This window comes from Mauremys mutica, chromosome 8 (genome assembly GCF_020497125.1).
Source record: "Mauremys mutica isolate MM-2020 ecotype Southern chromosome 8, ASM2049712v1, whole genome shotgun sequence".
In the NCBI taxonomy this organism is placed as follows: Eukaryota; Metazoa; Chordata; order Testudines; family Geoemydidae; genus Mauremys; species Mauremys mutica.
In genome coordinates this window covers 33,814,154-33,841,620 of record NC_059079.1, presented here as the reverse complement: position 1 = coordinate 33,841,620, position 27,467 = coordinate 33,814,154, and the positions used below count along the sequence as shown (strand labels likewise).

The 27,467-nt window shown below is 46.0% G+C and overlaps 1 protein-coding gene across 2 annotated transcripts in view; it reads left to right on the top strand.

Annotated features, from left to right (window-relative positions):
* The first annotated feature begins 6,810 nt into the window (after positions 1-6,810).
* The window catches only part of DIPK1A (divergent protein kinase domain 1A), a 42,910-nt gene continuing 22,253 nt past the window's right edge, over positions 6,811-27,467 (top strand). Inside the window, exon 1 of one of the 2 annotated variants that reach the window (XM_045028599.1) lies at positions 6,811-6,900. In XM_045028599.1, the coding sequence (XP_044884534.1) occupies positions 6,847-6,900 (54 nt within the window). In that variant the 5' untranslated portion in view covers positions 6,811-6,846. The remainder of the gene's footprint in view (positions 6,901-27,467) is intronic. The other variant, XM_045028600.1, reaches the window with a different exon arrangement.

Genomic DNA, 27,467 nt, shown 5'->3' with positions numbered 1-27,467 from the left:
CCGTAAGTGCTTTAAACAAGTTAACATTTATTTATTAAAAGCAGCTAAGACCAACGAGTTAACATTTTTTTAGTAATTAAACAGGGAGAGAAATTAGGAGAACAGAAGGTCTACATACAGGGGGATGGAACTTTTATCTTCATAAGATTACCTCCAGGAGAGTTTCCTGGAGATAATCTGAAAGTCTATGCAGGAGGTTCCTTGGCAGAGCTAGCTTATCGTGTGCCCCGAGGTAGCACACTTTGCCTTTCCATGCTATAAGCTGGAACTCCGGGACCATTGCCCTCACGAGCATGGCAGAGTAGGCCCCTGGGTTGTGGTGGCTTTCTTCCAGCATGCGCGCTCTCTCTGCCCGTGAGACTCTCCTCAGGGGTGATCTCTCTCGCACAACTCCTGCATGAAAATTAGAGTAATTGGGGAACTATTAGTAATGGGAGCGCTTAACTGTTCCTTTGCATAACAAGAAGCCTCACTTAACAGCCACGTGCTGCAGTCTACAGAGTGGCAGCATACAGGGATCTTTCCAGTGAACAGCCGCGAGGGGGTGCAACAGGGCCGAGTTTATGCTTTCAGGATTGCCTGCATCAAGAGGACAGATCTGTACATTCACTTCTATGAATCCAAAAGTGTTTGGCTTACCATGCCTTGCTGCTACACGAATTCTTCTTTCCTGCAGAGGTTCTCTGATCTGCAGCCCAATACCCCAGGCAATGAAAGCGCATTCAGAGAAATCGAACTTTCCATTAGTGAGTGCGCATGAGACAGGTGCTGTGCATACTCTTGTTCACAGACACCGAGTAGACTATGTTTCTTTGTTTAAAAAATGTATCATGTAAGAAATTCAACTACCTTTTTGACATCACACAGGTGCAACTGTATCATGACCTGATGCACCATGCCCCTCACAGATGATGGCGCAAACTAGAAGGTGTAAGAAAAAGACAAGGGACGAGATGTTTGCTGAACTTATGGGCTGCTCCAGAGTCGAGGCGGACCAGCAGAGCCAGTGGAGGGAGAACCTCAGTCAGCAGCACCGCTCACTCTGCGAACGGGAGGACAGGTGGCGTCAGCAGGACCAGCAGGCGACTCAAACGCTGCTTGGACTAATGAGGGAGCAAATGGACACGCTCAGGCGCCTTGTCGATGTTCTGCAGGACCGCAGGCAGGAAGACAGAGCCCCCCTGCACTGTATCTGCAACCACCCACCCCTGCCTCAAACTCCAATCCCCCCCTCATCAAAAATAACAAGAAGGAGGGTCACCAGGGGCCGTGAAAACTGTCACTGCACTACAGGACAGTGTTAAATTACCCAAAAGCTATCAGTCACTACATTTTGAAAAGTCCTTACCCTTACTGTGTTGTTGATTATTAAAAGTAGTTTTCTGTTACTTACTTTTTCCGTCATGGTTTTTTACACAACGCTGTGTTAGATGTCTTGGGTGGGTCGTTGGGTGGTTGAGGGGGTAGTGTAATGCATGGGACAGTCACCTTTAGCAGGGTACAGAGACGGGGGCTGGATCAGCAGCATGTCACACACACAGTGCAGTCAGTAGGCGGTTAGCTGGTATGGGAGGTGGTTTGCAGGTTTTCTTTCGTTGGGGGTAGTACGTGCATTTGTAGCGGGGGAGGGGGGTTACAGATGTCATGCAACGGTCCCTGTAATGGACCACAGAGCCACGCAGCAGAGGAATCGGTATCCGTCCTCCCCCACAACAAGGCCACATAGCCCCCGCACACAGAGTCCAAAAAAGGAGGGATGGCCGGATCCGTTGAAACAACCAGTCCGGCACTGCTGACCGGTCTGGGAGCGGGAGCATGTCAAACCTCGACTTTAGAGGCGGTCTTTACATGACCACACACCCTACCCAGCACAGTGTGCGTCCCAGTTTCAACCCTTTAACGCAAAGTCATCAATAAAGACACCGTTGTAAAGCTACAGTGGAGCACGTACTTTAATTTTTAAATGTGTGTTAGAAGTTGGGGAAGCGGGGTGGACGGGGTATGTAACTGCAGAGGCTAGTCCAACAGTAACTTGGTAAAGAAACAGGAGCAGGTTCAGCTTCTCTGTGAAGAAACTGAACAGTCACAGTTCACGCTGCTCGCTGGTACTTGAAGAGTTCCTTGTCGCTGTGCAAGGTGCCTGCATAGGGCGTGACGAGCCAGGGCATTAGCGGGTAGGCTGGGTCCCCTAAGATCAGTATGGGCATCTGCACATCCCAAGCGTTATTTTGTGGTCCGGGAAGAAACTACCTTCCTGCAGGCATCTAAGCAGACCAGAGTTCCTGAAAACACGCGCGTCATGAACTTTGCCTGGCCACCCGACGTTGATGTTGGTAAAACGTCCCCAATGGTCCACCACTGCTCGCAGCACCATTGAAAATTAGCCAAATTTCTCAGCAGCTGACTGCGGAAGAGGTGGACGATAAGTTGCGAGGAGCTGACAGCGGCCACAACTGCAGCGGGATCCGTGCTCGCAGTGCTGTGGCGCCCATGCTGTCACTGAGAAGAAAAGTGCATGAACAGATTGCCAGCTGGCGCTTTCAGGGAGGGATGCTGGGCGTGATTGACGGTTCAATGATGACAGTTATCCAAAACCACCCTCCACACAATTTCCCCCCCCCCCAGCATGCATTGGTGGGAAATCCCAGCATTCCAATGGGCGGTGGGGAGTGCGGGAACTGTGGGATAGCTTCCCACAGTGCACCGCTTCCAAAGTCGACGCTTCGCCCGTTACTGTGGACTCACACAGTCGAATTAGTGTATTTATTGTGGATACACAACTTCGACTTCATTAGGTCGATTCCAGAAATTCGAATTAAGATGAATCAAAATAGTCTTGTAGTGTAGATGTACCCTTAGTCCCAAACTATCATTCCCAGGGCTGGCACAATGCACTGGATGAAGCAATTGCTCCAGATTATTCAACAAGATTTTAAACTTTTGCTCTGTAGTTTTTGCTTTGTGTTGCCTCTAATGTTCTTGCCCTCTCCCAGTCAGAGGGAGGCCACTCAGGCTTGTCCTATAGGGTCCAGACCAGAGTCTGAGAGACAGGCAAATAGTCAATACCAGGCTTTAACCTGGTCTGGGGTAGCTCAGGTAGAGTCAACCCTTAACTAGTTTATCAGGGCTGGCTGTGGCCTGGGCAGAACTCATCAGCTAGCAAACAAACAGTCTCAAAGATGAATAAGCTCCTATTCTGGGCTAGAGGCTCCTTGCACCATATATGGGCCAGAGCCACCCAGGGTGGAGGTGGCAGGGGGACACAGGCCCACCCTACTCCACTGCATCCCAGCCCAGAGCCCTGGCAGGGCTGGCTGCCCCTATGTCAGCAGGGATCCAGACACAACACACCAACTGAGCCACACTAGGTTCTGCAGCCAGCTACTCCATGGCTGTCCGTGGGCTACTTCCTGCCTCCCCAGGGTTTAGTACCTGCAGCCTCCAGGCCTCTTCCAGCTCTTTGGGGTAAACAGAAGCAGGTACGATAGGCCAGTCCTCATCCACATCAGGGACAGTCAGGCATTGGGTTCCTCTCAGGGCCTCTGGAGAACAAGCCGAGCATCCCCCTCCATTGCAGGCTCTCCCCCAACTGAGCTGCAGGGCTGGCCTTTTATACTTCTGGCCCCGCCCTGGTCCTTCCAGCAAGGAGGGGTGGGGTAATCTAGGCTCCGCCCCTCAGGGGCGTGGAATGCTCTTGCCCTCTCCCAGTCGGAGGGAGGACACTCAGGCTCACTACATTGCCTTTCTGTTCCACCCCCACACTGTAGCTGGACTTGTACAAGGAGGTGGAGTGAAGAGAAGAGTAGAAATGATGCAGAAAGCATAGCCAGCGCTGGGCCTGTTGCTATAGGAAGAGAAGAAGAGAACATTCTAACTGGTAAAATTTTGACTGTTAAAGCCTGGATTACTTTAAGAGGTACTGATCTTGTTCATGAATTAGCAGGGCTTCACTTCAGAGAAGGTCCATCAGTGACTGTGTTATTCCAGAAGTGTTCTCACAGCATCCCTGGGCCTTAAAATGAAAGACACTTAAATTCTGCACAATTCTCTACAGCTTCATAGCTTCACAACCATATGTAGTTTCCAGACTCACTTCCTTCTTTAAAAGAAGGTCCTGCCACAAAACCACTACTTAGAAGCTCAGCCTAGTATTTTTCCTTACCTTCAGTTTAATCAGAACAGCCTTCCTTAAGGAATGTAATAAAATATATACTAGGTATATGTAGAATGCTTTCCCTCCATAAATCACTAAGCCCCAGATTTTTAAAGGTATTTAGGCTTTGATGTGCTCAGCGCTGCAATGTCTAACTGATTTAGGGGCCTAGGTCTCATTTTTTCAAAAGGGATTTAGGCTCTTAGGAATCCAAATCCCATACTGTCAAGGGGATTTAGGCTCAGGCATCTGCTGACATCTGATTGTTTGGAGGAACCTAGTGACCTACAGATCTCTGGGGTACCGTAGGGGGAGAGTTGCTTCATGGGAAATCCTTGGGGGCCTCTGGGTTGGACACTGGGGATGCTCTTGACCAATGGGGGCTCTGAGTCTCCTGTTGGGCAATTCTAGGCTGTGGATCCCACCTTGCTGGGGACAGCAAAGACTATTTTTGGGGGGAGTGGGGAGAGTGGTAACCCCTTGGGGTTTAGAGAGCATGTCCCCTTTAAAACCTCTTCTTAAAGCAGAGGAGGTGCTGGTTGTTCCAGTGGGGAGGGGGTTGAGAGAGAGAGGGAGGGAGAGAGAGTGGCAGTGACAGGTGTGAGTGTGGCCTTTACATAGCAAAGCGGCCGAGAACCAGCCAAAATGCCAGGAAGCACAGAGTGCCAGCCAGGAACATCCCAGGATGGGAGGCAGGAGGAGCGCTGTGCCGGGAAGGAAACACCTGAGGACAAACTGAAGCCAGACCCAGTATTGCCATCACCCAGAACTATATGGGTTTGTGAGTACTGGGGCTTGTGACTTTGCACTGGGAACTAAGGAGGGAGGTTGTAGCTAGTTAAGTGAGGTTGTTGCACTGTGTGGGTGTGCAGAGAATGGGGTTTGTTGGGGAAAGTTTACTGGTGCCAAAGACAATCAGGAGCACCCAAGAATCACTGCTGGACTGGAAGTCTGCCAAGGATTCCTGAGGTCTGAATCTAGATGCATTGCTCAGTGTCACCCTCATATAAAAGGATAAACTTTGGGCCCGTGGGTCCTTGTGTTGGATGTAACCCTGCTTTACTGCTCCCCCTCTCTCTTCCCTCTATTTTCCTCCATTCATCCCACTGTCAATAAATATTTCCTTTGCCTGTAGTCATTGTACTAATCCACTGTGTGTATGTATTTAGTCAGTGGGGTTAGGAACAGGTGCTCCTGGGGTGGAAGGGAGATTCTCTACTGTGTTCCTGCATGTGCCTTTTCTTGGCCAGAGCTGCCCTGTAGAGTGGACTCCACCTTGGCCATGAGAGTAAGGTGGCCAGATGTCTGGTTTTTGACCGGAAAGTCTGGTTGAAAAGGGGACCTGACAGTGTCCAGTCACATCTACTGACCAGACACCCTAAGTCCAGTTACAGTGAGCAGGGGAGGTGCCGGGTCATCACCCACTCCAGCCCCAGCCAGAGCCGCCTCCTGTCTTCATCAGGCGGCTGCAGCTCCCAGCCCCAGCTCTGCAGATAAGTCCCTCCTGAGCTGGGTGGGAGGAGGAAAAGCAGTGAGGAACTTGGGGCAGAGGGGAAGAAGAGGGGATGGGAGCAGGGCAGGAGTGTGGGGGGGAAGAGATGGGGCAGGGGAGGTTCTAGCACTTCTGCTAGAGTGTCTGGTTTTTAAATATTACCAAGTTAGTAACCCTACATGAGGGTGCTGTAGTTATACTGAATGTGGGAGGTGACCCACTAGAGAGCTATTGCCAGAGCTGGCCTGCAAGATACTCAGAATTTATGGATGGTGAGGCCAAGGCCCAGTTTGCAGTGCAGCAGAAAATTTGAACATGACTGCCTAGGTACTACTGGGACAGATGTATTAGAAATCCCATAGCGAGGCAGACAGGAATAGAGTTGGTAGAATAATCGGCATGAATAATGTATTTCAGTTCTTCCCCATCAACTATTCAATAAAGATTTTCATTATTCAAACGCCTGTGTACTACTGGGATATTAGTTTGTGAATATCTTTGACCAATCTGACATATTAGTAATAACTTCCTTCCTTATTTGACCAGCACTAGATGGGACTAGACCTGCTGCTGCTGTCTGACCACGTGGGTGGAGGGAAGGGAAAGGAGAGATTAGGGTAAAATTAACCACACTGGGACGGTGCCCAGTGCCCAGCATCTTAACTCCAGATCTGGGTGCTACTCCCCCCCAAAGGCCTAGAACTACGGAGAGGGGCACCCTAGCTCCACGGCATTGGCCCAGGGCCTGCGGGGGAGAGGGGGCGTGGGTCTGGGCTCCTGACTGAGGGGGTGTCCTACCCACTATTGCAGTCGCTGCCCCACGCACTGGGAGGGTGCTCGGCACTAGGCTGGTGGGGGGGGGGGCGGGGGAGCAAGCCCGGCCCCTTAGCGCTCGGGCGGCCAACTTCCCCTTTAAGCCGAGGAGGCGGCGCGGGCGGTCTGTGTCGGCAGAGACAGTGGCCGGCCGCCCTTTAAGACTCCGCGCTGCTGCTGCCGCCGTCAGCGCCGAGGGGCAGCGAGGACGGAGCCGCTACCTGCTTCTCCTGCGCTGCGGGTCGCAGCGGCCCCCGCCCCAGCCCGTTCTCCCGGCGCCGCGGTGCGAGCGGAGGGGGCTGGACGGCCGGGCGGGCGGGGAAGCGCTGCCTCCGCTCCGCTCCGCCTCGCCTCTGAGCGCAGCCCGCTGCGGGGATGTGCCATTGCCATGGCGAGGAGGCTCTTCCCGGGGGCCTGGCTCAGGAAACGCTACTACGCTCAGGTAGGCCGGCAGCCGGCCGCCCCCCGGCGCTGGGTCGGGGCCGGGGGCGCTGTACGGGGCGGGCACCTCGACCGAGCCTGGGGGGAGGGACGTGCCAAGCCCCCCGAAGCTCTGGTGGGTCCGGCCCGGCCCGGCTCTCCTCTGCCCGCCGTGCAGGGGCGCTGCCGTCGCGGCCCCTCTTGCCTGTGCGCGGCACAGAGGTGCGGGCATTCCCCGGCCTGGCGTGGGCGCAGCTACCCCCGCGTGTCAGGCGGCGCGGGCCGGCAGCAGCCCGCTGCCCTCAGCTGTGCGCGCTCCAGCTGCCGCGGGGCTTGGGCAGCTTCCAGGAGCGGGGTGCGGAGCAGCCTCGGCCGCTTGGCAGGTTAGACACCCCGGGGCTGTGAGACTGGCAGGGGCACTGGACCTTGTAGCCAGACTTCATTCCTAAGATGTAAAACGCCAGCCCCTAAGCTGAAGTATCAGCACTAGTGTCATGTGCCTGTCACGGGTTAATGCAGGTGCATAATGCCACACCATGCGCGCGCGCTCTCTCTCTGTATTGACTGTTGAGGATAGTGTATGTTGATGGCTGGGCTCACTGGTTCTTCATCAGGCCTCCTAACACACTGTCCTAGGTCTCTCATCTACTCTTATCACCCACCTTAACCAACTCTCTTTAGTATTGCAGTGTTGATGATCATGTAGTGTGTAAAGTCATCTCTGACATGAAAGGTTCAGAGAAGGGCAATTAAAATGATTTAGGGGTTTGGAACCGGGCTCATATGAGGAGGGATTAAAGAGGCTAGGACTTTTCAGCTTGGAAAAGAGGAGATGAAGGAGGGATATGATAGAGGTCTATAAAATCATGAGTGATGTGGCAAAAGTAAATAAGGAAAAGTTATTTACTTGTTCCCTTAATATAAGAACTAGAGGCCACCAAATGAAATTAATGGGCAGCAGGTTTAAAACAAATAAAATTAAGTTCTTCACACAGCACACACTCAACTGTTGTCAGATGCTACCGGTGTGGTGCTCTGCTCTGATCAATGTTGATATCAATCGGCTGTGTGCGTGTGTTCCCTCTGTGTGCTGCCCCAGCTCTACGCAGATCGCTGACACAGCAGACCCAAGAGAACCCCCAATGACCACAGAGTCCAGTAAGGTACAAAGGCACCAGGTTTATTGCCGTATGGACACAATGATAGTTCCCTGTAGATTACTTAGTCTACCAGGCATACTACGAGAAAGTGCCTCTTGGCAATGGACTTGGCTCAGTCAGTGGCGGGACTTTCCACTGCCCCCTCGGCCGGACCAAGACACTGCCCCAGGGATGCATTCTTATACACAGGTGCAAACAAGTTACACATCACTCCTGACATATTGAGGTGCAACCCTTCTATGTAGTAAGGTACAACCCCTCTACATAGTAAGGTGCCGCCTCTCACCTTGTACATGTTGGTTCGATCAAAACAACTCTATCCATCATATTACCCTTTTGGCCTTGTCATTGGGATGAGTCGGCCTGTTCCTTGTTGTTTGTGGAATGTTCCAGCATAGTGTGTTCTGGTACCGTGTTTATACTTTACTACACTAGGTGAATATATGTTTATGCAACATCAGCCCTTTCCTTGCCAGCTTCTGTGAGCAGGGCCTGCCTCTGGCTCACAGCTTAACTTTGCTTTATGTTAGCAAAGCCTTGACCATTACTTTAGTTTAGGCCTCATACCAGGCCTCTGATACCAAGGTTTATATCTTAGGGCCTCCTCTTACTACATCAACCTGTAGATCTTCTTGCCTGAGGAGGTTGTGAAGGCTAGGACTATAACAAGGTTTAAAAGAGAACTGGATAAATTCATGGAGGTTAAGTCCATTAATGGCTAGTAGCCAGGATGGGTATGGAATGGTGTCCCTAGACTCTGTCTGTCAGAGGGTGAAGATGGATGGCAGGAGAGAGATCAATTGATCATTACCTGTTAGGTTCACTCCCTCTGGGGCACCTGGCATTGGCCACTGTCAGCAGACAGGATACTGGGCTAGATGGACCTTTGGTCTGACCCAGTACGGCCAGTCTTATGTTATGTTTACAGGGATTATCAGAAACCAGAGAAAGAGGCTGGCATGTGGACTAATGTGTGTAACAAGTTCCAAACTGCTGTTCAAATGGCTAGCTGCACCCGTCATATTACCAGTGGCTTTGTGTCACCGCTGTATTCATGGTTTTTTTTTTTTGGTTTTTTTTTTTTTAACTCTACAGACATCCATTCTATTGAGAAGAAAATGACAGGATTCAATAACCGTTTAGACTAAATGTAATTCTTTATATGGGCAGCAAGATGGTTCATTTTTGACACATCTGCCCTAAAAGCAAACCATTTGAAAGGGATCTGTATTTTGTTGTTGGGAAGAACTGTATCTTGTATATACAACAGATGCTTCACCCTGCCTGTGTGCACATGCATGTCCTTGTGTGTGTACCTCCGTATGTAGTGTAGGCAGTATAAATGTATGCTATGAATATGTATTACATAAATTGTCTGTGCATACACTTTCCCCCATCTGTAATATTAGGGTAATAATAACAATCTTTGTAAAGTAACTCAAGATCTTCTGGTAAAAAATGCTCTTTGCCTTAAGAATACTTCGTGATATGGCGTCTCATATTGAAATCCACAGACTAACTATGAGCTTAGGCTAGGAATGTCTTCAGGCATATGGGGAGGAAATTCCTTTTATCTGCTTCATATTTGCATTTTCATTTCAGTGGATGTCCATTGCTTTTTCTGTTTTGAGAGAGGGTAAATAGGGCACTTGTTTAATCTTCTCTGTACTATTATTCAATTACTACGTCACCTCTTTCCTCATTCTTAGTTTAGGATTACTAGGTTTATCTTCTTCATCTCTTTGTACTAAAGTATTTTCAGATCTCTAGTCATTTGAATTGCCTTTCTCTAGAACTTTATCGGGGGTATTCAGAGTGGAGGGGTGTAACAATGCTGGTTTTGGTGAGGCCCAATTGAGAGTGCCAGTTCAGAACAAATTGCTTAAAGCAGGGTGGTTACAGCCCAAGGCTGGGGTTTTTCCACCTCTAAAGCAAACCAGCCAGACAGAGAGGACTTTGGTTTTACCCCACTGGCTAACCACAAGTCACACAAGCAATTCCCTTAGACACTCCAGTTTCCCAGTGTCACCACCAGTGCCACTTGTTATGGGGACAAATGGTTATAAAAACCAATGCCCCCGTAAAAGGAAAAAAGGGTCTCCTGATCCCAAAGGACCAAGCCTCAGACCCAGGTCAATATACAAATCAGATCTTGCCCACAAATCACGCTGTTGCCAGTCCTTTAGAGTCTAAAGGTTTATTCATAAAAGGAAAAAGATATAGATGAAAGCTAGAATTGGTTAAATGGAATCAATTACTTATGGTAATGGCAAAGTTCTTGGTTCAAGCTTATAGCAATGATGGAATAAGCTTCAGGTTCAGTCTCTGGAGTACATCCCCAGCTGGGATGGGTGATCAGTCCTTTGTGTAGAGCTTCCGTTTGTAGCAAAGTCCCTCCAGAGGTAAGAAGCAGGATTGAAGACAAGATGGAGGAGCTGCAGCAGCTTTTTAGTCTCTTGCCATGTGATCTCTGCTTTCTTTGTCCCAAAGACAAGCTGTAAATCACATGGCATGGAAAAACCTCAGAGTTCTATCCATAGGCATGTCCCTTGTTGAGTCACAAGGTGTGTCTGCCTTCTCTCAATGGGTCAGTTGTATAGCTTATGGTCCTTAATGGGCCATCAAGCAGGCTAGGCAGAGTTGACACCAACTTGTCTGGGGTGTCACCCAGAAGCATAGCATAAGTTTGAAATACAGACAGTATAGAACCAATATTCATAAGTTCAACTACAAAAAATGATACACCCATATAGACAGCATAATCATAACCAGCAAACCATAACCTCTCCAGAGACCCCTTACATGACAACCTTTTTTACAATACTTGCTGCAAATATATAACAGTGGTTGCAATAGTCATCTATTCTAGTTACAGATTATGTCAATAATGTCACACTACACCTTTATGGGGGTATTTGGAGTGGAGGGGATAGTATTGACTTCTGTAATGATGCTGTTGTTTGGTATGCAATATTGTCAATAACATTTGCGTTTAAATAGTTTAAGGATAACCCTTCCCATTTTATTTAGTTTACCTGCTTATAAAGAACTTTTATCTGTTAAAATATGTGCTGTAAAATACATTTAAAAATTAAATGAGACACTTGTACAGGCTTCCTAGCTAGGACCCTCCAAACTAGTTGCCTTCTCTACCCTAATATAACTCAATCTAACCACCATCAAATCTCACCATTTTACCTCCAATCACCCCTCACTGGGCTTGGGATGGGAAAACTTGGCTTTTGAAACCACTTTTTGCAGAGAGACAATTTTGAAATATACAGAAAACATGAGTCAGAATGTTGATAGAACTTCTCATTGGGATCCCTGGAACAATTATTTTTCCTTTTAGTTTCCTATTATATCTATTGGGGGGCCAGAAGGAAAAGTAGTAGCCATTGTGACTTTGGACTGATGCCTCTAAAAGGCTGTTTTATGGCTCTGTTTTGAGAAGGTTAATGAGATGGCCTTTGAGTGTGAATTTATTTTGCTATGTTGTGATATGTGCCTTCTGCCACTTGATGCATGTGTAGAATTGGCAGGAGGCTGTCAATATGTTGGCTTTACTTGTTGTTATGTGGTGGTGGCCCCAGATTATATAGCTCTTCCTTCTAAAGATCCCAAAGAGCTAACCAGACTTTATATAAAGGGTTCGTTTAACCCATTATTGAAATGTAGTTATGTCTGGGATGGAGATTGGAAGACTGTAAGCAACATATAGCAATACTACACAGTAGTGCAGGACAGAAAGGGAATATTACTGTAAAGAGAGAAAGTTATTGCCTAGTTCAGTGGTTCCCAGCTTTATTGGTTCTTGTACCACCTTTTTTTTTTTTAAGAATTGATTAACATCTCACTCCTGTAGGAAGTTTGGGCCTCCAAAGGTTGGTTAAAAATGAGGATGCAAATCTAAACACTTTACTCTTGTTTAATGTGTAAACCAGATAGACATTAGGCCAAATTTTCTACTCTTATCTGGCCATGTTGTGCGCCTCAGGCTGTACAAAGGGGCTGAAATCTGGCTATAGTTGGCTGATTGATAATACCCTGGCCAAGGAGGATGGAGTGGTTTGATCTCTCGGCTGCTGTAAAGTCATCAGAAGGCCCCTCCCAACCCTGGCATCGGGGCGGTAGGTTTGTATAATTTTTGGTAGTGCCCAGAATGGGTCCAAGTCCTCTCCCCACTCCCACCTAAAGCTCTGGGAGGGAGTTTGGGTGTGGGAGGGGGTTTGGAGTGCAGGCTCTGAGATGGAGTTTGGGTGCTGGGTGTAGTCTCTGGGCTGCGGCAGGGGGTTGGGGTGTGGGAGGGAGTTTGGGTGCAGGAGAGGTGCAGGCTTGGAGGGAGTTTGGGTACGAGCTCTGGGCTGGGATGGGTTTGGGGTGTGGGAGGAGGTTTGGGGTGCTGGGTGTGAGCTCTGGGAGTGGGGTTGGGTGCAGGCTCTAGACTGGGACAGAGGGTGTGGTGCAGGCATGGGGCTGGGCCAGGGATGAGGAGTTTGGGGTGCAGCAGGCAAGCTGCCCTGGGGCTGGGGACCAGAGAGGGGCACTCCCCCCCCAGCCCTCTCTCTGCCAGCAGCAGCGAGCTTTGGAGGGGAAGGGGGGCCCTCTCTGACACTCACCCAAGCGCCCCCCTGCCCCCCGGCTGCTGCTCAGGAGGTCCTGTCAGGATAAGCCCCCCCCCCTTGGAGTTGACTTGAAGTCGCCTGCCTGGGGGGTGCTGCCATGTACCTCCTCCCCTTCTCCCTCTGCAGGCGCAGCAGCCGCCTCAGGCTGCCCTCAGTACCGCTCCCTTCTAGCCAGCCGTGGCCGGTGAGAAAGCACAGCACGGAGCTGCAGGGGGCAGCCACCTGCTGCCCAGGGCAAGCAGGGATGCTTGGTGGGGAGGGGGCAGGCGGGGCTGGGGACGCTCCAGGGGAGGTGTGCGGGGGCAGCAGGTGGGGCTGGGGGAGAGATCGGGGCCCTGAACACTGGTGGAGCCAGGCCACCCGGGCTGTGAATTTGCTGGAGCCCAGTTCACCACGGGCCCATACAACTTGCCGCACCTGCCTGGCATAGGTACTGGGAGAATCAAGTGTTTTCTCTATAGTGTTTCTCCACTAGCATTTATTCTTTTAGGGAATATAGAGCAGCCCTGGGCTGCAATAATTTACACTGGTGTTTGTGACAGTACAGACTAGCCCTCAGAATCTGGGACCCAGAACTGTCTTGTTTGATGCTCCCCTTTTTGGAACATGGCTTCAGAAGAGAATCTGTCTCGCTGCTTTTTAATTAAATCCTCCTTACTAACAGTCAAAAGCAGTATATCCCGAAGTGTGGGTATATTTCCCCTGGGGAGGCACAAATAACTAGCCAGAATGGCACTGACAGATCTCTGTTTTTTTTAGAGCCTCAGATTCCAAGTCTCTTACCCTTTTTAAAGAAACCAAGTCTCTACTTGTTATGGTTGTAAAGAAAAACTTGACCATGCATCCGACGAAGTGGATATTCACCCATGAAAGCTCATGCTCCAATACGTCTGTTAGTCTATAAGGTGCCACAGGACTCTTTGCTGCTTTTACAGATCCAGACTAACATGGCTACCTCTCTGATACTTGACCTGTGTGTTACACACAGGTCAAATATCTGATGAAGCAATGTCTGCCTGAGTGTGAAGGAAGTCTGAAACAATGGCTCTGAAGTGTGAAGTACCCCCGTTCATTTCAATGGATGCTAACTCAGTAAAAATTTAAATGTTAACACTAACTATTTCACTGCTCATCAAACACACCTGGGTGTGTCTGATTCCCTTTATTTTGAAGGGAAGGGGGCTTAGCTTTTAAAAGTTTTGGGGGAATGCTGATCTAGGTTGTTCCTAAGAGCAGCCAGTTTACCTGCAAATCTTGTAACTAGAATAACTGTATTGTGAGGCTGAAGAGATTGACAAACTAGTAGGTTCATGTATAGCAACAGTAGTGTCGAAGAGCTTTTCATGACTGGAAATTTATGAGCTACCAAGAGATACTGTGCTGAATTTTTCAGTCATAACATGTGCAGTCCTACTGGCTTAAATAATATTGTGAGGCAAAATTTTGCATGTTGTCTTTAAAGATCTCAAGTGCAAGCAATCAGAAAAGTCACTGGTAGCAGAAAATTACTGTCATCTGATTTCCCTCAGTTTTTAATCCTTGATTTATTTTCCATCTTCTTTACTTATGAGAGAAATCCTGTTTTTTCTATCTTATCTTTTACTATAGTACAATGTCCATTGCTCACTTGTTCCTCAAATTGGTGATTATTTAAAATATAAATAGTTCAAGACATTCATCATCATAATGTGTATGTTCACCACTTTTAGAGAAAATGTGAATGCATCCATGCTGTTGCCGGCACAGAATGCTCGAGGCAGCAACAGTGGTTCGTTGCCCGGTGTGCTTCGCTCCAATAAACACACCAAGGTGGAGAAGCAGACAAAGTTTATTTGAGCCCAAATAAGGTGCAAGGGAGACATAGCAATCTCAAATCCTGCACACCGATACAAGCCGTTTTTCCCTTCTTATACATGATTTCAGCTAAGCATTCCCATTACCCCCCACACTCCTCCCCCTTACCCCCCCTTCTTCCCCCTCCCGTCTATTTTTCTATAGCAAATACATCATGCAAGTAGCAATTACATTAAGCAGTTAAGTCATACTTGGCAACAAACAAATCATCTCGTTAGTGACTTTTTCTTGACCGGTTATTTTGTTTTACTCCCTCTGATTTGTTATTCTGCCCTCCCCCCCTCCTCTTAGCCAGGTGCAAGCAGGCCTTATTATTGCCTCCTGGTATCAGTGTTGCACTGATAACTAGCTGCTATACATTCCATTCTCGGTTACTGGCTTGTTAGGTCGATTAAAGTTCAAACATAAACATGGAAGCGCTCTGGTCAGACATGGAGTGACTTTAGTTCATTTAGGCCTACTGTAGGAAGGCTTTATTGACACTTATGGTTTTCCACCCTCCTGAGTTACCTAGAGTCATGCCTAGTGACACCAACAATGCCTTGTCAACTGAAGTTCTCCATTATTCACAAACCCCAAATGTTGTGTTCACACCAACCTGGCTGAAACATACTGTGTCTTTATAAAGCCTTTAAAATAGAAATGAGCAGATAACAAAAGGAAATTCATAATGTGGTCAAGTGACAATATTAACGAACTGGAAGCATAATAAACATTATCTGGAACCTGCAGTACAGAACTGGGAACTGTGTTCTATGTAGTTTATTTAAACATGATTATATAGTACAGTGGTAAAACACTTTTTTGGTAGAATTAACCAAATGTTACTTAAAACCTTCTTATAGCAGAAGAATATAAAGTAGTTACAGAAAAACTGGCTAATAATTCTTACTGATATCTTTCAGTTTGCTATTACCCATGTCATAGAATATCAGGGTTGGAAGGGACCTCAGGAGGTCATTTAGTCCAACCCCCTGCTCAAAGCAGGACCAATCACCAGACAGATTTTTGCCCTGATCCCTAAATGGGCCCCCTCCAGGATTGAACTCAAAACCCTGGGTTTAGCAGGCTAATGCTCAAACCACTGAGCTTATCCCTCCTCCCGCTCCTCTGGAATACATCCAGCTTTGAATTTTGCCAGAAGTGGTTTTACCAGATCTGCATCCCAGGGGATGACAGTATAATTACCATGCAGCACACATTTTTGTAGAATGTAAAAGTGATGGCAAGATGTTCAACTGTGTCTATGCCTTTTTAGGTATGTCAAGCTTCTTCCTTCATGCCTGTGTTCCCTGGCTCATGTGAGAATGTACGGTGGAAGAAAGAAACAGTATTTACTGGCTCTGAATTATTTTCTTTCTGGCTCATCTCAAAATTCTTGCCCTCCCAGAGTCCTAATCATGTAATGATTGTTCATAGTTTCCTATAATAGATTTCATATGGGCATATGGCAATATCTGTATGAATAATCATCTACACAGTGAATATATTAAAACAAACTTTCCATAAAACCTACATTCTTCTTTTTCCCTCGGTCACTACCAGATTTTCTAAAATTATGTTCTGGCTTAGTTCTGTTTCTGTTCTACAGTTGATCAGCCATTATGTTAAAACCTTTAAGCAAACAAAACAAAAGAGAAAATCCTGTAGCTGTTTACCAGGATAAGTTTTATTTAGAAAAGTAAGGCAAAGAGGTTTTCTTCACACTATTTGCATTAGCTTTCACTTGCTGTAATTTCTGGTCAGTTGTGCCAATCTTACTTCCACAATTTTGTGTGGGGGGGAAAAAACTGAGGAAAGCATGTTAAATATGCTTTACAAGAATTGTCCATAAATCTATATCGTGCTTCTGAATTATAACTTCTTTGTCGAGGGGAGTTTTGCAGGGAAGAAACCTGTAACCGGCTGCAAGAAGGCAGTTTTTAGGATTGCCTTAGGTTCTAAGGATCTGATGAAATCATTCTTAGCCACTTTTTCCTGTAGGTATTATTGAAGATTACATCAAGAGCATGGTAACTAAACTAGTTGCAAAGCAGCAAAAGATTCACTCTTTAAAAAAAAATCCAAGGAAAAAGAGTCTTCCTGCAGTAGAACAACAGAGTACCTTTCTTTCAAGCCAAACACTGCCCCCAGCGTCCTGTTATTTGCAGACTTGCTGCTCTGCAACTGCAGTCCTTCCCAAGAGAATCCTTCACCTCTTTTGTTTAATTGCTGTAAATTACTCTGCCATCCTGCCTAAAGTTGCTTGTCCAAAACAAAGTTTGCAAGCCATATTGATCCCAGAGTTGCGTGAACAGCTCTTTCATACAAATGCCCTGCCTTGGAGGACATTCAGTCTGTTAAAATCAGTCTTCCTAAAATGAAAAATATGTCTAAAGTAAAGGACTAAGTTAAAGATGAACTGCAAAACTAAAGTGAGAGTGGAGTTAAGTCCAAAGTGCATGCTGAACAGCTCCTACTAACCGGGCTTTTCGTGTTGCGGTATGTGTGTGTTTGGAGGTGGTGGCACTTAGAAATAAGTTGGATTTTTTTTTTTCTGGCCAACCTGGGCAATAGAGTTTAAAGGGAGTAACTGAAATCCAGCCTTAGGCTGATATTTACTACTGATATAGTATTATTGCTATTGTGTATTCTGTAGAACCCAGATCCCAGGTACTGAATAGAATTGCCCTGGACTGTACCCTGAAGGAGCTCACAGTGTATAGATAGCTTTACACTGGTGAGCAGTTACTCAGCTGATTAGTTTATTGACATCAGTACACATTACATTTCAATTGTGTGTAGATACCTAGTTGACTTAGGTAAATATTGCTGAGTTCTAATTTAAAACAAAACAAGGAGCTTGTTGTTTTGAGGAATACTTTCAATGTTGTCCCTTACCTGACTCAGGTCTGCACACAAACATCTCTAGCTAAAGTCAAGTGGTGCATTAAGCTTGAGGTAGGTGCCGGTGGCCCGTTGGGGTGGATGGGTTGAAGCTTGAGTGCAGCTGAAGTTTGCGTAGTAATACAGTCAGGACTCTGTTTACAGTCCAGTCCATTCAAGTATCGGGAGGTCCCCCCCATGCTTTCCTGAAACTCCCACCCAGGTTAATTGTTGTCTGTCCCCCCTCGCATCTTGATTGGACACTATTTCCACCCTGTATTAATACTCAGTTTGATACTTGGACCCTGTCTTCTATGTGGCCCTTTGCACCTGTAGCATTTCTTCTACCTCAGCTATTAAATCACTGAAGACAATCTACTGCTGGGAAATGACTAAGTGAAACCCTGGCAAGCTCACTTTACTACAATTTGACTGGGTGATTTCCAGCATGCAGCTCTATACCTAGGCAACTCAAAGGCCTCTTGAAGTTCATGAGTGACTGACCATGGAGGATCCTGAGGAGGACCCAGAGCTGGGCCTGTTGCTGGTCAGAGTTCTTGGGCGAGGCAGAACCAATGCTAGGGGCCACAGTCACTCCATCCTTGACTAAGACTCTGGGAGGAGATGCTGAAACAGCATTACTTCAGCCAGGTAAGGACTTGATTGACCATTGTTATGGTTAGGGGGGATATGACATAAGGGACCTGTTATTACCTTTGTAGAACCAATCTATACAAGGGGATGTTATGTGGTGGAGGGTGGCCTTTAAGAGATGCCATCTGTAGCTTCCCTTTGGGGTATGGGAACAACCATTACCTTCACCATCCCTGGCATCCAGAGGGTAGGTTTTAGGTAATGCTGCCTCCGCGTTTCTTGCTGGGCATAGGAAACCATGATCTCCTTTCCACCGCAGAACCTGGCATCCAATAATGTCCACTCAGCACAGCAAGGAATGTGGACATACCAACTGACATTTCAGGAACTCTGGAATTTAGCAGCTGCAAAGTGAAGAGTTTCACTTAGATAAAGGGGAGATTCTCTTCCTTTTTTACCCTACACAGTAAAGCTATGCACTGTTCATAGAATCTCAGGGTTGGAAGGGACCTCAGGAGGTCATCTAGTCCAACCCCCTGCTCAAAGCAGGACCAAACCCAACTAAATCATCCCAGCCAGGGCTTTGTCAAGCCTGACCTTAAAAACTTCTAAGGAAGGAGATTCCACTACCTCCCTAGGTAACCCATTCCAGTTCTTCACCACCCTACTAGTGAAAAAGTTTTTCGTAATGTCCAACCTAAACCTCCCCCTCTGCAAGTTGAGACCATTACTCCTTGTTCTGTCATCTTCTACCACTGAGAACAGTCTAGATCCATCCTCTTTGGAACCCCCTTTCAGGTAGTTGAAAGCAGCTATCAAATCCCCCCTCATTCTTCTCTTCTGCAGGCTAAACAATCCCAGTTCCCTCAGCCTCTCCTCGTAAGTCATGTGTTCCAGCCCCCTAATCATTTTTGTTGCCCTCCGCTGGACTCTCTCCAATTTATCCACATCCTTCTTGTAGTGTGGGGCCCAAAACTGGACACAGTACTCCAAATGAGGCCTCACCAGTGCTGAGTAGAGGGGAATGATCACATCCCTCGATCTGCTGGAAATGCCCCTACTTATACAACCCAAAATGCCATTAGCCTTCTTGGCAACAAGGGCACACTGTTGACTCATATTCAGCTTTTCGTCCACCGTAACCCCTAGGTCCTTTTCTGCAGAACTGCTGCCCAGCCATTCGCTCCCTAGTCTGTAGCAGTGCATGGGATTCTTCCGTCCTAAGTGCAGGACTCTGCACTTGTCCTTGTTGAACCTCATCATTTCTTTTGGCCCAACCCTCTAATTTGTCTAGGTCCCTCTGTATCCTATCCCTACCCTCCAGTGTATCAACCACTCCTCCCAGTTTAGTGTCATCTGCAAACTTGCTAAGGGTGCAGTCCACACCATCCTCCAGATCGTTTCTTTGCTTTAAAGCCTATCTGCATAGGTGCAATCCAGCCACCCACCCAAAAGGCCACTGAATATCAGCATCAGAGTCTAGAACCATAGAAGCAGAAGGTAGAGGACACAGGAGGACCTTTTGATGGAGATGCATAGGGACTTTGGCAGAAAGTCTGACCTGCTCTTTGAGCTTCAAAGGGAGATGCTGGAGCAGGAACAGCAATTCCAGACTGCAGCCAAGATGATGCTGGAGAGGGAGGAATGCATGGTGGCAGAGTAAGTTGCCCGTAATGTGCTATGTGCGAGCAAGACTGCTAGCAGAAGCACAAGGAGAACCCACACCAAATGGTTGCACGTCTTCTAGGCATTATGGTCAGCAAGTGCCAGAACAGCCTGGCCACCGCATTTGCCCAGATTCATCTCCAGCCTAAACTTGCAGCCATGAACCATAATTAAGGCTAATATTTTGTCAGATATTTTTAGTAAAAGTTGTGGGCAGGTCACGGGCAATAATGAAAAATTAATGGAAGATGGTGACCTGTCTATGACTTTTACTAAAAATATCCATGATAAAATGAGGAGCCTGGGAAGCTGTGGGTGGGCTGGGAGCTCCAGGATCCCCTTCTGCTGGCAGCTCTGAACTCCAGAAGTTCCACCCATGAGCTGCGGGGGTGCCACCTGTGATGGCCAGGACCTGCAGGAGGTCTGCCTATTGGCGGCGGCAGGGGACTGACCCTGCAGCTCCCAGCCGGGGCTGGCTGAAGTCAGAGGTCTTTGGAAGTCCCAGAATCCAGTCAATTGGCAATTATTTTTGGACCAGTCAGATGCCCACCTAGACTGAGGGTAGGTCTACCTTTTGTGGTTATGACTGAATGTTTAAATCTCCTGGGTATGCTTGTAGCCATCCTTGAGCTGTAATTTTGTTCAAACTCTCAGGGTTTGTCTACACTTACAGCACTGTAGCAGGGCAGCGGTACCACTTCTTGAAGGCACTACTTATGTTGATGAGAGAGCTTCTCCTATCGGCATAGGTACTCCACCTCCCTGAGAAGTGGTAGCTACGTCTGTGGGAGAAGTCCTCTTGTCAATATAGCACTGTCTATGCTGGGAATTAGGGCGATATAACTTGGGGGTATGGTGATGTAGTTACTGACATAAGTCTGTAGTGTCGACCAGGGCTTAGGCTAAGCAGGGAAAGACCTGATCAACATCTGAATGGAAGTCCTTCAAGGAAAAACCTAGTTGCTGTAGAAAATGTTGTTGCTGATTCAGTAGTTAGTACCCTTCCCTCCAAGTTTGTTGAAATTCTATGATTTTTTTTTAATGTCTGTTCTCCACTTTTGTCTTGTAGAGAGTAGTGCTACAACAGCAACATTATTTTGCACCTGTATTCTGTGCTGAGAGTGACTACACAACTGAACTTGTGTTGGGCTCTCCACTTCCTGCCAAAAAGTTGCAGGATCCAGCCCAAAGCTGGTAAAGATGCATAAGGAATTGGGGTAATTAGGTAAAATGTGTAATGTTGACCCCCTATATCTTGTGCTAAGAACCCCTCCACAGCTGGAACTATTTCAAGATGTGTGAATGTGACCTCTTCAGGTTGTAGGGGAACTGAGACTGGGATTTGATGCTTCCACTCTGCATTTTCCTCTCTCGAGTTTGACTTTTTTGTTCTTGGCATAAATGAGAGGCAATATTCAGTCCATAGTGCATATCATTACTAAAGAACATTGAAAAATAGGTCCCCTAATATATTACATTATTTTTTCCTAATTTGAAAAACTGCAGTTTGCACGTGCTCCTAGAGACTTGCTAGATCTCTGCAGCTAAAATCTCTATCTACATGCTCAAGCTAGGAGCTCAGCAAATTTTTTTTCCATTCAGCTGCAGGTCTGGGTTGCCATGGTCTGGGACCAAGCATCTGAACTGAGAGGAGGGAGAGAGTCTCCTGTTCTCTCAGTCCCTTCCTGCTGACACCAAGACTATCTGGAGGAGGAAGCTGTCTGATACAAATGCAGAGGGGACAAGAACCAGACCAGGGGGTGGCAATGGGAGTTGATCTGGACAAAGAGCTCTGGGAGTTGTGGGGAGGACTAGAAGCTGAGAGGGGTGGGGGAAAGATGGGGGAAATTGGGAATTAGTAGTGAAGGAGACTAGGACTGGCTGGGCAAGAAGACTAGGATTGGGAGCTGGTGTGGGGAAGTGGTGGGTAGGGGAATGGGACTAGGAGCCATTGGTTGGAGGGAAAGACTGAACTCGGATGAGGAGTGGAGGACTGAGAGCCGGGGGGGGGGCAACAGGGGACAGGCAGATTGGATAAGGTGCCAGGAAAGGATGAAACTGGGACTGGCTGAGCAAAGAGACTAGGAACAAGGAGGTAGGGGGAACTAGAAATGGCTGGGCAAGGAGAATGGGTTTTAAACTGTAGGGGTGTCTGGAGAGAAGGATGGGGGTGGAGAAGCTTGAGGAGCTAGATGAGAGGCAGGGCTGGCTCCAGGGTTTTTTTGCCGCCCCAAGCAGCGCGCCAAAAAAAAAAAAAGCTGCAATCTGCAGCACTACTGCCTCAGCCTCATTATTCGGCGGCAGGTCCTTATCTCAGGGAGGGAGTGAGGGACGTGCCACCCCTCTCCGTTGGCCGCCCCAAGCACCTGCTTGCTGAGCTGGTTCCTGGAGCCGGCCCTGATGAGAGGTTTGGGATGAGGAGCCAGAAGTGGACAGGGATAGGGCAGAAAGGATAAAGTTTTAGGGGGAAGGGACAGAAGAGGCTATGCCCACTAGAGAATGTTCCCCTCCAGAGTCTGGAATGGAATCCAGATTCCTGAGTCTCATCATTCCTCTGTTGATAGCAAATATCTGGAAATCCACTGACAGTGCCCCATCCTTTTCTAGTATTGGTCCACAGAGGATGACACTATTACTGTTATGAATTGCTGCCTTAACTTAAGTGGCAGAGGTCTTTGTGAAGGATCTTAAAGTTCCAACCCTGGTGGTGACCCATATGGGTGTCAGTATGATGCCACAAGATGGTTTTTGTGTGCAGTTTGCGCTTTTTTTTTTTTTTTTTTTTAAACTTTAGAAATGAAACACACACACCACAACAATAGAAGAACATTTTTAAGGTCGCAAAGTCAAGCACTCGGAAGTTATGAAATGCCAGAATTAAGGTTGTCTGTGCAACCTTAATTTAGCCCCCTGGTGTATATACATTATAATACAGTCTTTAATTACATGATCAACTATTTTTTTTGACTTAGGACTCCTGCCTCATTCAGTGCACACAATGAATGGTGCTCATGTTTAAAAAAAAAAAAACAAAAAAACTTTTCTCCTGATTGTTCTGTCTGTGGCTCTATGCCTTATTTTTGCATATGAACAATTAGAACATAAAGCACCAATTTTCGGCATGGTTGGATTCTTTTTCCTCAATTTATCTCTCACCAGCAGGGCTATTGGCAACCATTAATATAATGATATTTGCTTAATTAATACATGTATTTGTTCCCCAAACCTTTTATTATCTTTAGGCACAATGGTGAAATCCCTCAGACCTCACATTCTTTCCCAAGTGACCTTTTAAACTGTAAATCTAAATAGTGTAACATATCATGGATCTAACAATTTTAGTAATTGTATTGTAATGGCACATTTAAAGATAAGGCACTAGTTCTTCATATCTGTTACAATTCTTCTACAGGATTACTTTTTCTTATGCTGTTCCCATTTCTTCATGAAAGGCAGTTATGCGCTGTCAATACTATTCAAAACTTAATATAAATTACTACAGCAAATTCCTTTAAAAACATGTATGTGCAGCAGCATATTTTATTACTGCTGAAGAATTTCTACTGAAAATCTCTTTTTTTGGGGGGGGGGGTGTTACTGATAATCTTTGATTTGTAAGTACTGTGAATATTGCAAATCTTAATCTGTTTAAAATCTAATAGTTCAGGTTTTTTAATTAAAGCCAGTGAATGGTGTGGGGAAGCAGGTATTTATAATAGTCAGAGTTCCCTTGTCTTAATCTAGGATTAAAATTCTTAATTTAATTGGTGATAAATGAGATGAAAAAAGACTTAGTTACTTTGAGAGAGAATCTTGTTTTTTATAATGACCTTAGCAATAGGGTGAAGTATAAGGACATGTTGGATTTTTTTTTTTCTTGTAATATACCCTAGAGAAGTGCTCTCTCTACCCAGTGCAGCCTCCCACTTTGAGGTTTTTGGGCTGTCATTGCATGCTAATCTTAAGAGTTATAGACAAAGCAACAAAACAGGATGGTTCAGATTTGTTTGCCAAAGCCACATTTTATATCATTAATTCTCTTCTGCTTGTGTATAGTGCAAATAGAATCTCTCTAAGGGTCTTTCAAGAATGTACAATGTTACCTGCTGTGCATGCAAATATGGTTTTAGATCTACCTTCTGTACCATTTTGTACTATATTATTTTGTAGCAAACTGCTTGGGGGGTATGTTTCGCTGCTGAGTGTGGAGCTAGGAGAATACTGCAAAATCTTTCCACAAATGTTTTGATTTTGACTGTGTCTGGGTCCTTATGTTTGTGGAAAGTATTGCAGAATTACTTTACTGTTAGAAATAGTTGGAGAAACAGGTAGTATACATTTGAGAACATTCACAGAAAATAAAAGTTGGATTTTTTTTTAAGTTACGTTACACACAATTATCAGTTATGTTTCTGATCCCTATTTAGATTAACCTATATCAATAACTAAAACACCTTGAATTTTGATTATTAAATAGTCACAATTTGCTGCTCACAAATAAATTTATGGCCAAGATTTAGTTTCAGAATATATACAATGAATAATTTAAAATTTGTACATTTGAGAAAACTGACTTGTTCCTGGATAATGTTTGCACAGAAAATGGAATAATTTGAACTACTCCTTTTATCCATTATCTGTCCAGTTCTACCTGAGGACTTGGGATTTGCAGACAGTCCCAGCTTGTCTTGGCTTTGCAGAATTTACGGTATAGTTCTGACCTAATAACTCTGCCAGGGAATTATCTTGCCTTTTAATGTGAATGCATTTTTTTTAATGTTCAGTCTTAATTCAATGAAGCAGTGGTGCAAGCACATTAAAAACTTGGAGTGTACCAGGAATGTTGAGAAATCTAGGAATGATGAAGTACTTCACCCTGAGTATAATTTAATAACAAAGAATTCTTCTTCTCTACAAGTTTTCAATAGAGAATCTGTTTCCTTTAAAATGTTATCTGGACCCCAAATATCAGATCTTTTTAAGGTGTTCCAGGATCTACCATTCTTAATGTAGGGAAAACCAAATTGTAAAGAGCAGTGGGAGAAGCTCTTCAGAGGAGCAATTTGAGGTACAGTACTAAGGTCTCCAGTGAATTTTCTAAAGAAGTAATATTTTATTTGAAGCATTTTGATTAGGGCTGTGAAGTGATTAAAAAATTAATCACGATTAATTCTTTCTTTTTAAATTGCAATTAATTGCACTGTCAAACAATAATAGAATACCACTTATTTAAATATTTTCAGATGTTTTCTACATTTTCAAATATGTTGATTTCAATTATAATACAGTGTACAGGGATCACTTATTTTTATTACAAATATTTGCACTGTAAAAAAACCATTTTTTTCAGTTCCTGCATTTCAAGTACTGTAATGCAATCTCTTTATCATGAAAGTTGAACTTACAGATTTAGAATTATGTACAAAAAACCCCTGCATTCAAAAATAAAACAATGTAAAACTTTAGAGCCTACAAGTCCACTCAGTCCTACTTCAGCCAAACAAGTTAGTTTACATTTAAAGGAGATAATGCTGCCCACTTCTTGTTTACAATGTCACCTGAAAGTGAGAACAGACGTTTGCATGGCACTGTTGTAGCCAGTCACAAGATATTTACGTGTCAGATGTGCTAAAGATTCATATGTCCCTTCATGCTTCAACCACCATTCCAAAGGATATGCATCCATGCTGATGACGGGTTCTGTTAGATAACAATTCAAAACAGTGCGGACCAATGCATGTTCATTTTCATCATCTGAGTCAGATGCCACCAGCAGAAGATTGATTTTTCTTTTTTGGTGGTTTGGGTTTTGGTGGTAGTTTCGGCATCGGAGTGTTGCTCTTTTAAGACCTCTGAAAACATGCTCCATGCCTTGTCCTTCTCAGATTTTGGAAGGCACATCCAGATTCTTAAACCTTGGGTTGAGTGCTGAATCTGTCCTTAGGCCTGGTCTACACTATGAGGTTAGGTCGAATTTAGCCGCATTAGGTCAATTTTTATAAGCAACGTGTCTACAAAACCAACCCCATTCCGTCGACCTAAAGGGCTCTTAAAATTGACTTCTGTTCTGCTTCCTGGCGAGGGGAGTAGCGCTAAAATTGACCTTGCTGGATCAAGTTTGGGTTAGTACAGATGCAATTTGACAGTATTGGCCCCTGGGAGCTATCTCAGAGTGGTCCAATGTGACCGCTCTGGACAGCACTTTCAACTCCAGTGCATTAGCCAGGTACATAGGAAAAGCCCCAGGAAACTTTGAATTTCATTTCCTGTTTGTCAGTGTGGCACAGGTGACCAATGCAGTCCCCTCAGAATCGCAAACAAGCTCCAGCATGGACCGAAAGGGAGACACTGGATCTGATTGCTGTATGGGGAGAAGAAGAATCTGTGCAGGCAGAACTCCAATCAAAAAGAAGAAATGCTAATATATATGCCAAAATCACACAGGGCATGATGGACAGAGGCTACAATAAGGGGACACAGCAGTGCCGCGTGAAAGTTAAGGAGCTCAGGCAAGCCTACCAAAAGATAAAGGAGTCAAACGATCACTGTGGGTCAGAGCCCCATACATGCCCGTTCTCTGATCAGCTGCATGGCATTCTAGGGGGGGACCCTACCACTACCCCACCACTGTCCGTGTACACCTGCAAGGGGGGGGAGAGTCTAATGCAACAGGGAAGATAATTTTGTGGATGAAGAGGAGGAGAATCTGTTCTCCCCAGCAGCCAAGACCTTTTCATCACCCTGGAGTCAATACCCTCCCAAGGCAGGATCCTGGACCCTGAAGCAGGAGAAGGCACCTCTGGTGAGTGCACATTTGTAACTACAGTACAGGGTTTAAAAGCAATTGTGTTTAATGTTTGATTTGCCCTGAAGGATTGGGATGCATTTGCAACCAGTACAGCTACTGGAAAAGTCTGCTAACGTCCAGGCTTTGGAGTGGAGCCCGGAGCTGAAGTGTGGACCAGTAGGTTTTTTGCCCAGAGCTGGAGCAGAGCAATTCAAAATTTGATTGCTCCAAATACCTAGTTAACATGTCTGGGGATGGAGTGGGAATCCTCCAGGGACATCTCCATGAAGCTCTCCTGGAGGTACTCTGAAAGCCTTTGCAGAAGGTTTCTGGGGAGGGTTGCCTTATTTTGTCCTCCACAGTAGGACACTTTTACCATGCCAAGCCAATAGCAAGTAGTTTGGACTCATTGCAGCACAAAGCATGGCAGTGAATGGTCCTGGATTTTGGTCACATTCAAGCAACATTCAGTCTATATCTTTCTGTGTTAGCCTCAGGAGAGTGATATCATTCATGATCACCTGGTTGAAATAAGGGAATTTTTGTAAGGGAACAATAAAAAGACCCCGTTCATGCTGGGCTGTTTGCACTTGGCTAAAAGGGATCATCCCTGAGAATAGCCACATGGTGGGGGGAGGGGTGAAGGGCTCATCCCAGAGAATAGCCATGCGGTGGGGTGGGGAGAGGGGTGTGTGTGCTGCACATCCACCCGAAAATCACAGCCCCTCCTTTTAAATGGCAAACCCAACTGGCATTGCTTGCTATGGGAAAGGAGGGTGCTGCAGTTTGAAACCATTCCCACATGTTATGAAGGCAGAAGAAGTCAACCCCACGTACCCTTTGGATTACCATGGCTGCCTGGAAACCGAATTCTCTTGCCCAGCCATGTGTGATGGGTCACCATACTGGCAGGCACTCAATATAAAAGGCAAAATGCGACCTTATATCTAAAGCACGTGTGCTGTCTGCTGTGAATTGCTTGATTCACTGTGAAAGAGTCTCCCTTTTGTTCTCAGAAATGTAACATCTTAAATTTTAT